General features: G+C 38.8%; 1 protein-coding gene across 1 annotated transcript; it reads left to right on the forward strand.

Annotated features, from left to right (window-relative positions):
• Nucleotides 1-382: 382 nt before the first annotated feature.
• On the forward strand, nucleotides 383-2,409 carry LOC310929384 (guanylin-like; the record flags this gene model as incomplete). Its single annotated transcript, XM_083892123.1, has 3 exons — nucleotides 383-454; nucleotides 1,384-1,570; nucleotides 2,339-2,409. 3 exons carry the CDS (start codon nucleotides 383-385, stop codon nucleotides 2,407-2,409), a joined length of 330 nt encoding a protein of 109 aa, XP_083748249.1.
• Between the last annotated feature and the right edge of the window lie 13,003 nt (nucleotides 2,410-15,412).

Below are 15,412 nucleotides of genomic sequence, written 5' to 3' on the forward strand. Positions count from 1 at the left end.
GTGGACAAAAGACAGGAGATGAGATTTATGAGGCGACACTGAGGGCTCAGGTGCGTTGGTATGAAACCCAAAGTCAATAATAAAATACCGCGCTGACGGAGGAAACATCAGCGATAGGGGTTATAAACACATTTAGAGAACAGTAGTTATAAACTAAAAAAGAGGATCCACGGCGCTGGGAGCACGGGCGTCTTTGTTTATCTTTGTGTGTGTGTGTGTGTGTGTGTGTCCCCACCTTTACTCATCCCAGCCTACCAGGTTGTCTTTGTTAATAAATCACTCACTAATCTGTCCAGGCGCCTTATAAAAGGCAGCACAGATACAACAGCAACCACAGAAGAAACACTCCTCTAAAGAGAGAAGCATCTTACATCACCTGAAAATGAGAACCCTCAGTGTTGCCGTTGTTTTGGTGCTGTGTGTGTGCAGTGGAGCTCTTGGTGTGCAGGTCATGGTGAGTATTTTTGCTTTTTACGTTTTTTTTTTTTTCTTTTTTACTCTTTAATTCAATTTATTCATTTATTTCTGAATGCATCTAGAAGAAATAGAACTAGAGAGTATGCTGTATAATTCCCAGCTGTATACCTTTGATGTTTAAGAATCAGACCTAGTCAAAATGTTATTTGTTTTAGATCAGCCACTCCTAAACTTAAGAGCGCTGGGGCCCACTTTGAAAATGTGAAAAACCTCTGAGGCCAAACCAAACTTTGATCCACACACGAGACTGGGTTCAATAATTCATGTGAACAATGGGATACAAAAATCCAGCGGAGATCAATAATTAGTCCACTTCATGTTATTTGTGAACTTGCATATCTTTCAACACATGCACATGGTTATCACAGCTGGGCTCCGTGTAATAATTTGAAAGGTCTCGCTTCGCAGCAAAGTGCTCACTCTCAAAGGGCATAATTATCCATCAACATAAATAACAATATACGAATTAACTTCGTTTGCAAATGCTGAAATGTTGGGCCTGCATGCTGACTGGATGCTTACATATACAATGTCACAATATTGCTATATACTGTATATTACCTGCTATACACTTAAAAAAAGAAAAATGACACATAATTCAAATGTCATGGCTTTGTTTTATTCCTTGTAAGTATTTCTTAAAATCCATCGCACATATTTGGGCATCACTTTGTCATAATACTTGAATGTACTCTTTTTTATTTCTAAGTACATTCAACAATACCTGTGTATGATAATGTGCTACACAAATACATTTCCCACGACTTGACAACAAGTTGGTTATTTTAATCAAAACCCCAGATGTTGTGTTACTGTTTATGAAAAAAAAAAAAAGTTATTTCTTCTCTTCAAATGTACACGTTTACATTGACTAAATGTATATTCCCCTTGTTCCTCACTCTCCAGGTTGGAGACAGGAGCTTCCCCTTGGAGGCTGTGAAGCAGCTGAAGGAGCTGATGGATTTGAGCGACCATCCCAGCCCTCGCCTCGCTGACACGAGTGTTGTCGCCGCTTGCACAAACCCTCTCCTGCCTCAGGTCTTTCGGCCAGTTTGCCAAGGGAAGGGAGCAGGCATTGTTTTCTCCAACCTTGGTAAGACTCCACCTAGGATACACAAGGAAACTATTCGGTTTTGGCACGAATGTTAAAATGCAGACATATCACACTGAGCTCCTCGAAAGTTATTAACACTATTCATCTGTTCGTATTGTGGTTTGTGAAATCATCAAGAGGCTTGCCTTGCTTTGATTGCAGTGTGCAAAGGTAAAGAAATATGCCTGTGTATCAGTGCGTATAAGGTTTCCAGTCTATTCATTATAGTGTTTTAAAATCTGTTCAATAATCTCATCTTCAGACAAGAGATCCAGGTCAAATCAGTTTAACTCACAGCAAGAAAGTGAATAAAACACTTAAATATAACTGGTTTATTTTATAATGATATCTGCAATGAATGTAATTGATTGCGACAAAATAAAGGTTCTCAGTCATCCAGGTTAAGACCTGTTTACTAAAGTAAAAGAGGAACTGAAGATGTCTTTTGAACCAAAGGTGAAATAGTAGAAGTCATTCTTTGTTAAATTCATGAGGATGCAAAGGCTCTTTGAAGACTTTTATGACACATTTATTTATTGAAATACAAAGCATTCCTAGAGTTGACTGTTAACACATAGTGAACCTGCTGCACCACAAACAGTATCTGGCTAAACAATAAAGGTCACTGGACACAGACGGCATCATGGGCGCCGAGGCAGACACAGATATGGATCCAATTATCGAGATTAACGGAAAACACCCTCGTCCAAAATCACTAATTTGGAGCCGAATGGTTTTAATGCGATGTTGTTTTCTTTCACTCTCCAGTGTATATCACCACGCCTTCTGATCCTTGCGAAATATGTGCCAACCCGTCCTGCTTCGGATGTCTGAACTGAGGCTGCCATCATTGACGTACACCGAGACATCGACCGCTTCTCTCTTTGTGTGTGACATCTGCTGACGTGGCTGAAACACATCGTGTCACCCAGCATCCAGGCCAAATGGGTCTGAAGAATCAGTGTTGGATTCATTAAAACAAAAAAAAAATGTTATTCATCCTTATTACATGTTTTGGTAGATGATATACATATATGTGTATATACATACAAAGGCCCCCATCAATTAAGTGTCTAAACAGATGTTCTGTACATTACTGAATATTATTATCGTCTTCAAATTTCTTTCACATTGAAGTTTTAATTTATTGAGTCTGGTGCAGCCTCCTGATAATAAAGTTATCTGTTCTTTGCATTTTGCATCACTGAAAACATTTCTTTGTCAATAAAGGTCTAATGGATAGTATATAGATATAGATATAGATATAGATATAATCTGATTTATAAAAAGTCAATTCAAGTTCTAAGGTCGTGCCAATCATACCCATTTCAACTAATTTCCTATCCCCAAACCTAACTTTTACCTTAACCTGAAATGAATTTTTGAATTGGCGCAAACAGCAAAACTGAACAGACAAAGCAACAAAAGGACTGACTAAATACACCAGGAAGGCGAAGGTAACACTTATTTATCATAATGACACGAATCACATCAAGGCATGGCAGATGATCACAAGAATCCAAATTAAAACAGCAAGCAAAGTAAACAAACAAAAAACACAGAGAGGGAAACTACTAAATGGGACCACCATGCAAAAGCAAGGGAAAAAAAGAAATCTAAACTCAAAGTCCATGAAAGCAGAAGAAAATACAAGAATGAATTGAAATGTCCAAATAAACTAAAAGCACAATATGAAAACAGCAGTAAAAAAAAAAAAAGAAAACTAGAAAAACACAAAGTTGAGTAGGAAACCGAGCGACAGCAGCCATCCTGAAAGACTTGGACTTCATGAAAGTACTGTTTGTCCACAAAAACAACTTCCATATACACATATACACATCACTCAGAGTAAATATATACACACTATCACTTGCTTTAAACCCCAACATACTTTGTTTTTGTCTTTGAATCCACACTGGAGATCCCATTGGAATGAACCTGATGTATATATACATCCTGATATACATGATCATAACAGTATTCACATTTTAAATCATCTGTCAAAGTCTTGACCACCTCAGTCACTATGTTGAATAGCAACGACAAGTTGTTTACATGCTTCATCATCCTGATCTCTATCAGAGTGCTCCAAGTATGACCAGACCAGATTCTTTCACATCCCAAACTTTTAATAGTGACACCTAGGCATAAAGGCATAAGCGAACTAAGCCGCTGCTTAGGGCCCCGTGACCACTAGAGGGCCCCCAAGAGCAATTAACTTAAGGTTGGATTGCTGTAGTTTTACAGTTTCACAGTTTTTACGTCAGATGTGATTATATAACTCTATATTTTATTTATAAACCATTTTTACTACCATGTTCCAGGTGCCTCTGTTGATTTACATTATTAATTAAGTATTTGTTTGATATTGTGTTTTTTACATATAAAAGTGAAATCTTTGTTTTACAGGAGTGCATTTTGAATTTATAGACCAATTTTAACTTGATTTTATGGATTTGCTATTGAAAACATTAACACGCAAATATAAAAGGACACAAAACAGAACATTTTGAATAGTTACTGACCCATGGAGCAAAGGGTATCAATATGCTAAAATATGAGACAATTAACGCATTTTATTTTTAACTACACAAAGTTTCACATTGATAAAATTCAGCTCAAAGAAAAAGATGGAAGGGCAGGTAAATCTACCTAGATTTGTTGATTTATTGTTTTTGTCTTGTGTATATTGTGTATATTTTGGGTGGCCTATAAAGTTTAAATGTCAGAATATTGCTACAAATCTACCGGATAACAAAAACTGGGACATAAACTAATAAAAGACAAAGCTGGAAAAGGATACGGCTCGTGACTAGCTTTGGCGAGTCGACTAGCAGGATTTAAACAAAACCGGAAGTAGCAGGGAGTGAGTCCTCTGTTCCTGTTGCACCACAGAACTTGGAACTTGCACGGCTACTACTAGCGTCGACCTATGGCGATTAATCGATGACGTAATAAGACATCCCAAACCTTACAGTGATGGACACACTCAAATTTCGACTTTGAGTACTTTTTTTTAAATTTCTGCCGATAACTGTCGACGAAATACATTTCACTCTGGTGGTGGTGGCGGGGGGGGGGGGTATCTTTTGTGAGTCAGCAAAATGTAGACTCGTCACTAAAACTCTCATTAACTGCCAAGGTGAACTTAAAACAGACTTGTGATGTTTACAAGCAGACACGTTGTTAACTAAACTTCAGCTTTGCTTTATGTTTTTAGGAGACACACAACACACAACACACTTCACTGGACGTTGACTGCACCGCAGCGTGATGGTAAGTACACAAAGACAGGCACACACACACACACACGTTTGACTCCTGCTCCCTATCCCTATAGTAAATACTGTATATGTGTTTCTCAGCAGTATTTTTCAGTTGTTCAGTTAACATTCAACGGAGTGAAATGCAGGTAGTGCTCTTAGTGTTGTCGTGTGTGTATGTTCAGTTAACGCCTTGTTGGTGGCGACTAAGTGTAAGTATTGTCCGTTCCATAGTCACGTGGCTCGTTGGTCTAGGGGTATGATTCTCGCTTAGGGTGCGAGAGGTCCCGGGTTCAAATCCCGGACGAGCCCTCCTATTTTGTTTCTGTATCAGCAGATAATACAGCCCTGTAATACAGTATATTATATCAGGCTTGGTTTTCGTTGGCATCAAACTCAGCATGATAGGTGTGTTCATGCATTTTGGTATTCAGTTATAGAGGCAATGCACTTTGGATGCTGAGCAGCCATCTTGTCAAAGGTGCAAATTAAGCAAATGAATGATGGCTGAGTTCCATTTAGGTCCCCCAGTTTCATTGTGCATGTAGGTTCACCGTGACAGTGACCTGAATAACATGAATTGAACAGAGCGTTCATTATTGTGATCAGTAAAACATGTGCTTTTCTTGCTATCATATGTCAAAATGGCTGCCATGCAAAGGGCCCATTTGATTGAAATATTTTGCAACTTTTATTCAACCAAAAAACATGTTTTATTGTATTTGGTTATGCAAGCTTAGTCTGTATAAACTCTTTCACATTTGCTCATTGCTCATTTTACCCACCAGAGGGCACACTTTACTAAATTATTTACCTGCATGCCACAGACTTGTATGTTGGAGAATGCATCTACCCTGTCCATGAAATCTATTACTTTTTCTATTAAAGGTACAATATGTAGTATTTATGGGTTTATATAACCCAAAATCCACTTTTTTATACATATAATGTGCTCCTGCATTGTCTAGACCAGGGGTCACCAACCTTTTTGAGACAGAGAGCTACCTTAAGGGTAAAAAATAATATGGAGGGCTACCATATAATATTTTTTTGTTTGTTTACCATTTAAATGATTAATATTATGCATTCAACTGCATACACATTCATTCCAGTGCTTACTCCTAACGATTACCAGTTTTTATAAACAATATCAAAGATATTTTACTGAGAGATCATACGGATACATGCAAGTGAGGTGAAGTGAAGTGAGCCCGCGGGCACCGTATTGGCTGCCCGCGGGCTACCAGGTGCCCGCGGGCACCACGTTGGTGACCCCTGGTCTAGACGCTGTATAATAGTTTTTGTTTCATTTTCGTAGTGTTTCAAAAAGTCATGCAAAATAACATGACCGCGGACCGCGGTTGCATAGCCACTGTTAGCAGCGAGATGCCATGTTTCTACCGGAGCCTGTAAGGACAAACGCGAGAGAACAAAACAAGCGTCTCTTTACTTGGATCGGAAGTCCCGCCTCCTCTCTCTCCGCTTCGTCTGCTACGGCCGCGGTAGCTCGCCCTCTCCCTCGCCTCACGAACCTCATCTGCTGACACGGAGAAAGACGACGAGTACGACATTTGACCAGCTGCGGATACCGTAGCGCTCAGTGAAGGGAGGGGGTGAGGAGAGCAGCAGGTCTTTGTTGTAAATTTCAGCCTCTCCTCTAGATGGCACTATAAACTACTTATTTCCCCTTTAAGTCTGCTATTCTATTGTTTTCTCTGTGATCGAAAGTTCATAGTGGTTCTGATGCATGATTATTCACACGCAATTTATTTTGACAGCTTGTTTTCCTCTTTGACTTATACTCACCATCCTGTTCAGGGTTGAGCTGCCAGAGCCTTTCACAATACATCATTTACTTTTTGACAAGCAGGGCAAACACACACACACACATAAGACTGATAAGCACAGTCACAATCAGGCATACTTTGATTTTAGAGTTCCTTTGTCTTTAGTCTGTGGGAGAGCAAGCAGTGCCAACACTCCACAGATCAGATTCAACCCTTATTGTTGTAACACAATACGTAAAACAAAATGGAAGCGTGTATTTTGGCCTTGAGGTGTTTAAATGTTACACGCTCCTCAAACTCAACCATTACTTAAAGGAACACTGTGTAGTATTTATGGGTTTATATAACCCAAAATCCACTTTTGTATACATATTATGTGCTCCTGCATTGTCTAGTCGCTGTATAATATTCTTTGTTTCATTTTCGTAGTGTTTCAAAAAGTCATGTAAAATAACATGGTCGCGGGCCGCTACTGCATTGCCACGACGCCATGTTTCTACGGGAGCCTGTGCAGACAAACGCGAGAGAACAAATCAAGCGTCGCTTTACTTGTAGCGGAAGTCCCGCCTCCACTCTCTCCGCTTCGTCTGCTATGGCCGCGGTAGCTCGCCCTCTCCCTCGCCTCACGAACCTCATCTGCTGACACGGAGAAAGACGACGAGGACGACATTTGACCGGCTGAGGATACCGTAGCGCTCAGGGAAGGGAGGGAGTGAGCAGAGCAGCAGTTCTTTGTTGTAAATTTCAGCCTCTCCTCTAGATGGCACTTACTTCACCTTTAAAAGACGTAGAACCACTGAAATATTTTATTTCCTGGTTGTGCCATTTTACCGTGGTTTATCACAAACTGATGCTGACCCAGCATTACAAACGTGAAACAAATACAATCTGTTGCTGTTGCATCAAACGAGTCAACGCCTAACATTTCCCCCTAATCATGTCCAGTTCTTATACATTTCTACAAGTTTCACAAAATCTCAGTTCATTTGTCAATAGATATTCATAATAATAGATTATACTATTGATTTTGTGAAAGCTCCTGGATTGTATTAATTGTCTGTGAATGTGAGAATGAATGGTTGTTAGTCTCTGGGTCACACAGAGAAGTAGTGGGTCGTACTTTTGCCTCACAGCAAGAAAGGTCAATTTGACCGAGGGCATTTCTGTGAGGACTTTGCATGTTCTCCGGGTATTCCGGTTTCCTCCCCACAGTCCAAAAACAGGAGTTTTCCCTGAGTATTCCGGTTTCCTCCCCACAGTCCAAAAACAGGAGTTTTCTCAGAGTATTCCTGTTTCCTCCCCACAGTCCAAAAACAGGAGTTTTCTCCAGGTATTCCGGTTTCCTCCCCACAGTCCAAAAACATGCAGAGGATTATATACTATAAATTGACAGTGGGAGTGAATGGTTGTTTGTCTCTCCTGTTGTTTTGCCCTGCGTGGACTGGTGACCTGTCCATGTCAGCTGGGATTGGCTCCAGTGGTCCAGTAGACAATGACAGAATGCATAGATATTATTTGTATAGCACTTTTAAAAATAAATAGCTCAAAGGACACTTTAAATATAAAACAATAAAAAGCACTAATAGTGCACGCTGACTTAAAACATGACATCCACCTTGAAAATGATGTTCCCATTTAATAAAGTAGACCATAAAGCAGGTTATATGTTGTTTTGGTGTGCCTATTTTCTGATTGACGGAGGATGTTGCGCAGTGACCTGACAATCCATGTGCCCTTAGATCCACTCCTCACCTTTCCCCCAGCCTCTCCGTCTTATTCAAAAATGGTCTCTTCCACCTTCAAAATACCACAATGGTGCAACCTAAATTGCAAAACTCAAGACTTCAGATATAGCCACTTAAAAACCAGTAGTTCTCTCACACTTTGAGTATAAATATCCTGCATTTCAACAGGACAATTTTCCCTTTTTATATATGATATAATTTTCCCCTTGTAGTTCAATACAAAACAGGCACATTGCTCCTGACTGTGGAGGGACATTTAAGCTTTGACTTTCAACTGTCTCTCTCCCTCATTCCTCAAACACAAACTAATTTTTTGGCTCAACACATCCCTGAATGTTTTTTTCAAGCTTTTTATTCAGTTTACTCTGAATTGCTACATTTTTAGCGTATCTTAATGGCCTTTCAAAAATCTTTTTTTGTCTCGTCTTTCCTGTGATCAAATGTTTATTTTATTGAAGGTTTTGGGTGAATGCAGTCTTCTACAGAGGCCACCAGGCCCCAACTCCATTGTTCAAAAGGAAATAAAGTTAATGTTTTCCATCTGTTTTTTTTAATTGTAATTTATTGCCATTGTTCCGAAGTGCAAAAAAAAGACTGAGAGAAGTGCACATCATGTCCTGGTATTTTGTTTTTTTGCGTTGAACTTGTGATCACACAGCCATGAGACATTAGCTTAGTGTCCAGGCTGATTATTAACCATCCTAACTTGCCAGGGAACAAAATGTCAGAACTTTATGGAAAACGTGTTTTCAAGGTATTAACACACCTTGCCCAACTATTTACTTTTATATTTATTATAATCTTTTCTTAAGGCAATTGGAAGCTCCTGAGCTGCCACAGATATGAATTATGTTAATAATCCTGAGACCAATCTTTAAAAAAAACAAGAAACCTAACTGTGGCTCCTGTCACTGAAAATGGGGATATCAATTCTTTCTAAGCTTTCTCTCTATCTTTGTGCCTTTAGTATTGCTCCCCCCTCTATCAGCCAACAGTAATCAGTGGTTAATCCCAATTTATATCCAGATGGAGAGATAAACAGTCTGGATTCCAGAAGCATATCAGCATGTTGTTGTAACACTCTATACACTATTCCAATACAAATGCTTTGCTTGTTTTCAAATTGGGGATCAGGGATTTGGAGTCAGTCTTACAGCATCCACAGAATTATATCTCCATGGCCTGAGCATAAAATACAAGCAGATGTTTCCCAGAGCTTATAGAGTTTATTCTACATAAAAGTGTTTGTTTGTTTGTTTACGTTGATGGATCCAGTCATTTGAAAGGAAGGGTGTGTACACAATGATTAATCCCCACTGTTGTGGATTGCCAAAGTTGCCCATTAACTAGGGCCCTATGAAATCCGTTTTATTTTTTTCCAAATTCCGTTTTATTTTTTTCCAAATTCCGTTTTTTCCGTTTTAATTTTTTAGAATTCCGTTTTTTCCGTTTTATTTTTTTTATTCTGTTTTTTTTTTACCTTTTATACTTACTTTACCACCATAGAATGTGTGCTTTTTGTGTCAGTGAAAAAAATGTCCACTGAAATGCAACTTTCTTCTTGAATCCACTGACTTCTCAATTGTTCAATTGTTTTGACTTAAGTTAAATCCTAATTAAGTAAATGCCAGTGAATCTTAAAACAAGCCATGCAATGCTGGTCACATTAAAAAGTAAAATAATTAACATAAATAAAAATGTGGTAGTGCCCCCTGGTGCAGACGGATTTCTGCGCACCGCCCCTGCGCTGTACTGTTCTCCCTCTCCTGCGCCGTGCGCTTCTCCGTATCCGTCTGGATCATTTCTCTACACGCAATATTACCCCTACAACTCTGCAATTAAGGGAATAACAGATGCATCAGATGAGCCGATGTCTTTAGTTAACTGTTCAAAGAGAGAGAATGTTCTCTGGTGTGAAGTGAAAGTCGCGGGGAGTTCATAAGTTTCACTTTTGAGCAGAGACTTTCCAGCATTTAACAGGCGATGTTCCACAGTTTACTCGCCGTGTTTCGGCCGCCGAATTATCGGCGCATTCCTAAATATAACATCTTTATTGACAATAAAAATATAACCGTAATAATCGCGTATTTGATGGTGTGACTTGAGTTTCAATCGGCACCTGGACAAGGGGACGCTCGCCGGTTACATGCGAGCGCATCGCGCTTGTTCCGCGGTTTAAAAAAAAAAGTGTATATAAAGTAAATAAACAAGCAACACGCACTGGGGGAAACCCTGGCCGGGTGAGTGTTTGTGATGAGATGCACGGGTGGTGCCACGAATGAGCGTTCCCCGGAACATTTCTCCAGACAAACGTTCCTTCTCCTCACGATGACAGCATTTCAGTCAAATTATGTCAATTTCCGCGATATTCCGCGTTTAACATTAGATTCCGTTTTTATTGGCCAATTCCGCGATTCCGTCCGCGATTCCGTTAACACGGAAATCATAGGGCCCTAATTAACACATTCCAACTCCAACAAAGATTCCTCTGTTTCATCACGACTCCATTCATATTCTGCCATCATGAATAAGCAATGAGGAGTTAGATGTTTGAACAAAGAGTAATTGGACCTCCTGTTAATTGCCATATAATGAGCTTCCTAAATATGGTGCTTCAATTGGAGGCATTATTGTTTTTGTTCTCTCAGTGTAAGATGATTACGTCAGTAGTGGGATGTTAGCCAAAGTACAATACTCAGTTGAAGTTGAACTCCACAGCTCAGAAAATATAGATACAAATTATCTGATTAAAGAACCGTTTTTATGTTGAATAATTATGTTACTTTGTCATCAGTGAAACCACCTTAAGCAAACTTAAGCTGTCTGGTTCCAGCTAGATCCAATGTTCCTGTCTTATTAATGTAACTCAAAATGTCAGGTGCAAGATTAGATTAGATGAAGAGATCTTTGTTTTAGTTGAGCAGTTTTTTTATTTGTGCAAGGTTGGAATTATCTCCAGTCTTAAACTTGAAATTCTCATCCCTTTAAATGATTTTAAATGTGATTTTAAGTGACTAAAGGAAGTGTTGTTTTTGTTCGCTAGATACAATCGGTTTTCTGCTTGTTGAAGACAACTTCTTCTGTCTGCTGCTGGAAATCTTTGCAGAATGAGAGGGGGAGGTGATGTAAGGGGGGATTGACCATGATCGATCTGGTCACAGAAAACACATTCTGATGCCGTAAAAGGGGCCATATTGTTAGTTGTTACTTGCTGTATACCTTTTCTTGACTGTGTCATTTGAGGCCATGTCTTTGCACATTTTGTGGTTCTTTGCCACATGATGCATTGCAGGCAAAACCTTCTTGCAACCACCTGCACTGGCGGTTAGTTGTGTGTAACATTCACTCTCCTCGCTGTGTATTTATGTTTCCTTGATCAAGTTTGTGTACCCATGTGTTTGTTCTTTGGAAGAATGCAAAGCATCATCCAAACTTCGCAAAATGCTGCTCAACAAAATGAAGAAATGGAACACATGTTCCATGAGTTTGGAGAATTTATCGGCAATGTGAACTCCTTTATTTCCATTATGACAGGAAATGTTACCCAAGCGAAGACCCATGTCCTGACGAGGGAGCGCTGAATCAGTCTCATTACTACTGGTTAATCTATTGCATTTTAAACCTTTCACGATAAAATATATAGTGCCCTGCTCACTACGTGGATCAGCTTATGCATGCAGCTGTGAAAGAAAGTCAAGATGCTCAGTGGGGGAGGAGAGGAAGCGCCTTAAAAAAAAGGTCAGAGGGGATGTGTGTGTGTGAGCCAGGAGACCACAAAAGAAATCAGCCCTTCATTTCAAAGAGGAGCAAAAGCTGCACCAGACACATTTCAAACAGGCTTACTGAGTGTTGGTGTGTGTGGTGTGATCTCAAAAAAACAAAGTCATTTGTTCAAATGTGCGCCTCAACCTTTCCAAAATGTATATGTGAGGATCAGTTCAAAGTTTCACGAGACGCTGCAGAGATATTTTTTTCATTTATAGAGCGCTTTCCATGTAAATAACCACACAGTGCTTTTCAAGGTTAAACATACATCAGTATGAGGTTTACAAGCAGTGTAAATAAAGATAATCGCACATTGCGTTTGAAGTATACTTGCGAGGTAAAATGTAATCATAGGAAAACAAGAAAATAGCGCACACAAAGTACAGTCAGTGTAAAGTAAGACTTTTAAGACACAATTTAAAAGTTGCAAGCATCTGATGGCCTGTGGAAGGCTGTTCTTGAGCAGAGGAGCCAGATGGACTCTGTAACCGTTTAAAGCAGGGGTGTCAAACTCAAATACAGAGTGGGCCAAAATTTAAAACTGAACAAAGCCGCGGGCCAAGGTTGAACAAATTAACCTTTTAATAGGGACCCAAACAAGTTTTGCATTGAATATTGAACAAGCAAGGCTTATATAACTTTATAGTGACATGCAAAATCGAGTTTCAAATAATAATAATAATAATTAAAAAATATCAATGGCATATCAAATAAAATTTTAATAAAAATTGAATGCACCCTAAATACAGGATAAGCGGTAGATAATGGATAGATAAAAATTGAATGCCTTTTCTATTTGCAGCCTTCTGAGGTAAATATCAAAATAAACTTTTTCCACAGGCTAATAATAAATTTGAAAATAAAATAACAATAATGAATGAATCAAACATTCAAGCCTTGAAGTAGCAAGAGAAAGTGCCTGAATAAAACGTTAATTATTGCTCAGTTTGCTACACTGACTTGCTTTAACACTGAATATGGAACAAGCAACGCTTATATAACTTAATAGTGCAAAATCAACTTTCAAAAAACAAACGAAAAAACATCAATGGCATATTAAATAAAATTTAAATAAAACATTGAATACCGGCGGGCCAGCTCTAATGTTAATTTGATATTGCCTCAAGGGCCAAATGAAATTACACGGCGGACCAAATTTGGCCCGCGGGCCAGACTTTGACACCCATGGTTTAAAGAGTCATACTGACAGACCTAAAGGCCAAGAGCCTCTTTGGTTTGTAAGATAAGATGATAAGAAGTCCTTTATTCGTCCCGCAGTGGGGAAATTTCCAGTGTTACAGCAGCAAGACAATAAGGATAAGGATAATAAATAATAAACATGCATTACCAAAAAGAAATAGAATCTATAAAGTACAATATATAAAGATATTAACACTGACTATAAAAATAGGTTTAAAAATAGAATGTAGAATGTACATTACAACCGGTCTGCAGAATATACACAGTATGCACATGGTATTTATAGTGTAAGGAAACAAGGCTGAGCTATTAAATAAGGATATTAAATAAGGATATGGATATTGCACTGATGAGAAAACTACAGTATAAAAAAATTGACAGTATGAAAAATGACAATATATTGCACATGGAGAGTGGAGTGTGTGTGTGTGTGGGGTCTACTTAGAGCAGTACTTGTTGTACAGTCTAACAGCTGCAGGGAGGAACGACCTGCGATAAGGAGTAAGAAGCTCACTTATGTTCTCTGGTGATAAGTTGTTTATTATGTTAAAAGGAGCCTTGAAGTAAATCCAAATTTGGTGTTATGTGGGGAAAAACAGTTTGTCCTGGTCAGTCATCTGACTGCTGAATAATCAGTAATTAGGAGCGCCTCGACTGTATGAGTAGCCAAGTGAAGAAGTCTACAGCAGATCTCATATGGAATTCTTCGTAAATGTTAGTAAACATGATGACGTTCAAGGCCACTCGGAATTCTCAGGATTTCTCAAGTCAAATGAATTAATCTGCAAATGAACTGAAATACCAATACATGGCAACAAACTTCATCTGAATGACAATTTGAGAGAAACAACTCCATGCACCTGAAGTCCATAGAGCTGTTCTTGTGGCCCAAGGAACTTGATAAAGACATTTTCTTGTCCCGTGTTACGTGCCAGTAAATTTGAAGAAAAATGAAATACAACCTGTCACCAGTATCTCCATTGTGAAGCAAATCAAATGTAAGGTGTTGTGCATTCTGTGACAGTGCAATAAGAGATTACCTTATCAATGGCTCACAGCTGGAGGAGACATGAGTTGTGTTTACACACAGAGAGTAAACAAAGGAGGAATTTAGGGTAGAAATAACTCTTAAGGCCTTATCCACACGGTAACAGAAATTTCCCGATGCAATCATTTGTTCTTTTTTTGTTCTAAAAAAAGTTTTCTGTTCAAGAAATGTCTTCACCTGAAACCACCCAAAATGACTCTGAACACTGTGGTACATATGCCAGGCCTGTATGTAGTGCTGTAATGCTTCCATTGAAATACCTGTGTTTTTTTTAGTAAAGCTCTATTCATTACAATGAATACAATCACAAGAATAGAGACAGAATGAACCAATGACACCAATGAGACTAAGAAAAGACAATAAAAGGAAGCATAATGTGAATAGACAAAACAATCTCCAAACACAAGAAGAATATTGGGCTATAAAATCATAGTTTTCCTGAAGTAGCATACACGATAATGCAAGATTTTTTCACTCTGGGAGCTGTTTTCCAACGATAGTGTTTTGGGGCTCCCAAAATGCTGGTCCCGCATGGATTAGATAGATGAGTGTTCTGTTTATAAATCTTTAGGCATGGAGAGAACCCATGCACACATGGGGAGAACATTCAATCATCACACAGAAAGGCCCTCGTTATTTACTTTAGTTCGTTTGTGGAACGTTAAAAGCTTAATTTCATGTGTTTTTTTTATGATGTTACTCTTTCCAGGGCACTTTTCCTTGTAATGTCATTGGAAATGTTTCTTTTCGCAAAATAAACCACAACAGCATGGTCTCATTTTCAGGTTAATTGAGTCCCAACAGTGTTATTATCTGCTATTATGTTGATGACAGCAAGATGATATGAAGAATAATTTGAGAACCAAATATGCAGAAGTCAGCACCAAATCCGTTAAGGGACCTTCCATAATTACCATGTTCCATGGCTGCAGACAGTCGCTACACATTTCCACTTTTGAGTACATGACTGTGGTTCCATTTACAATAAAATGGGTCTCAGTCAGTCGAGCATTCCACACATGCATACTTGATCT

Source organism: Microchirus variegatus (genome assembly GCF_963457635.1).
Source record: "Microchirus variegatus genome assembly, chromosome: 7".
Lineage (NCBI taxonomy): Eukaryota > Metazoa > Chordata > Actinopteri > Pleuronectiformes > Soleidae > Microchirus > Microchirus variegatus.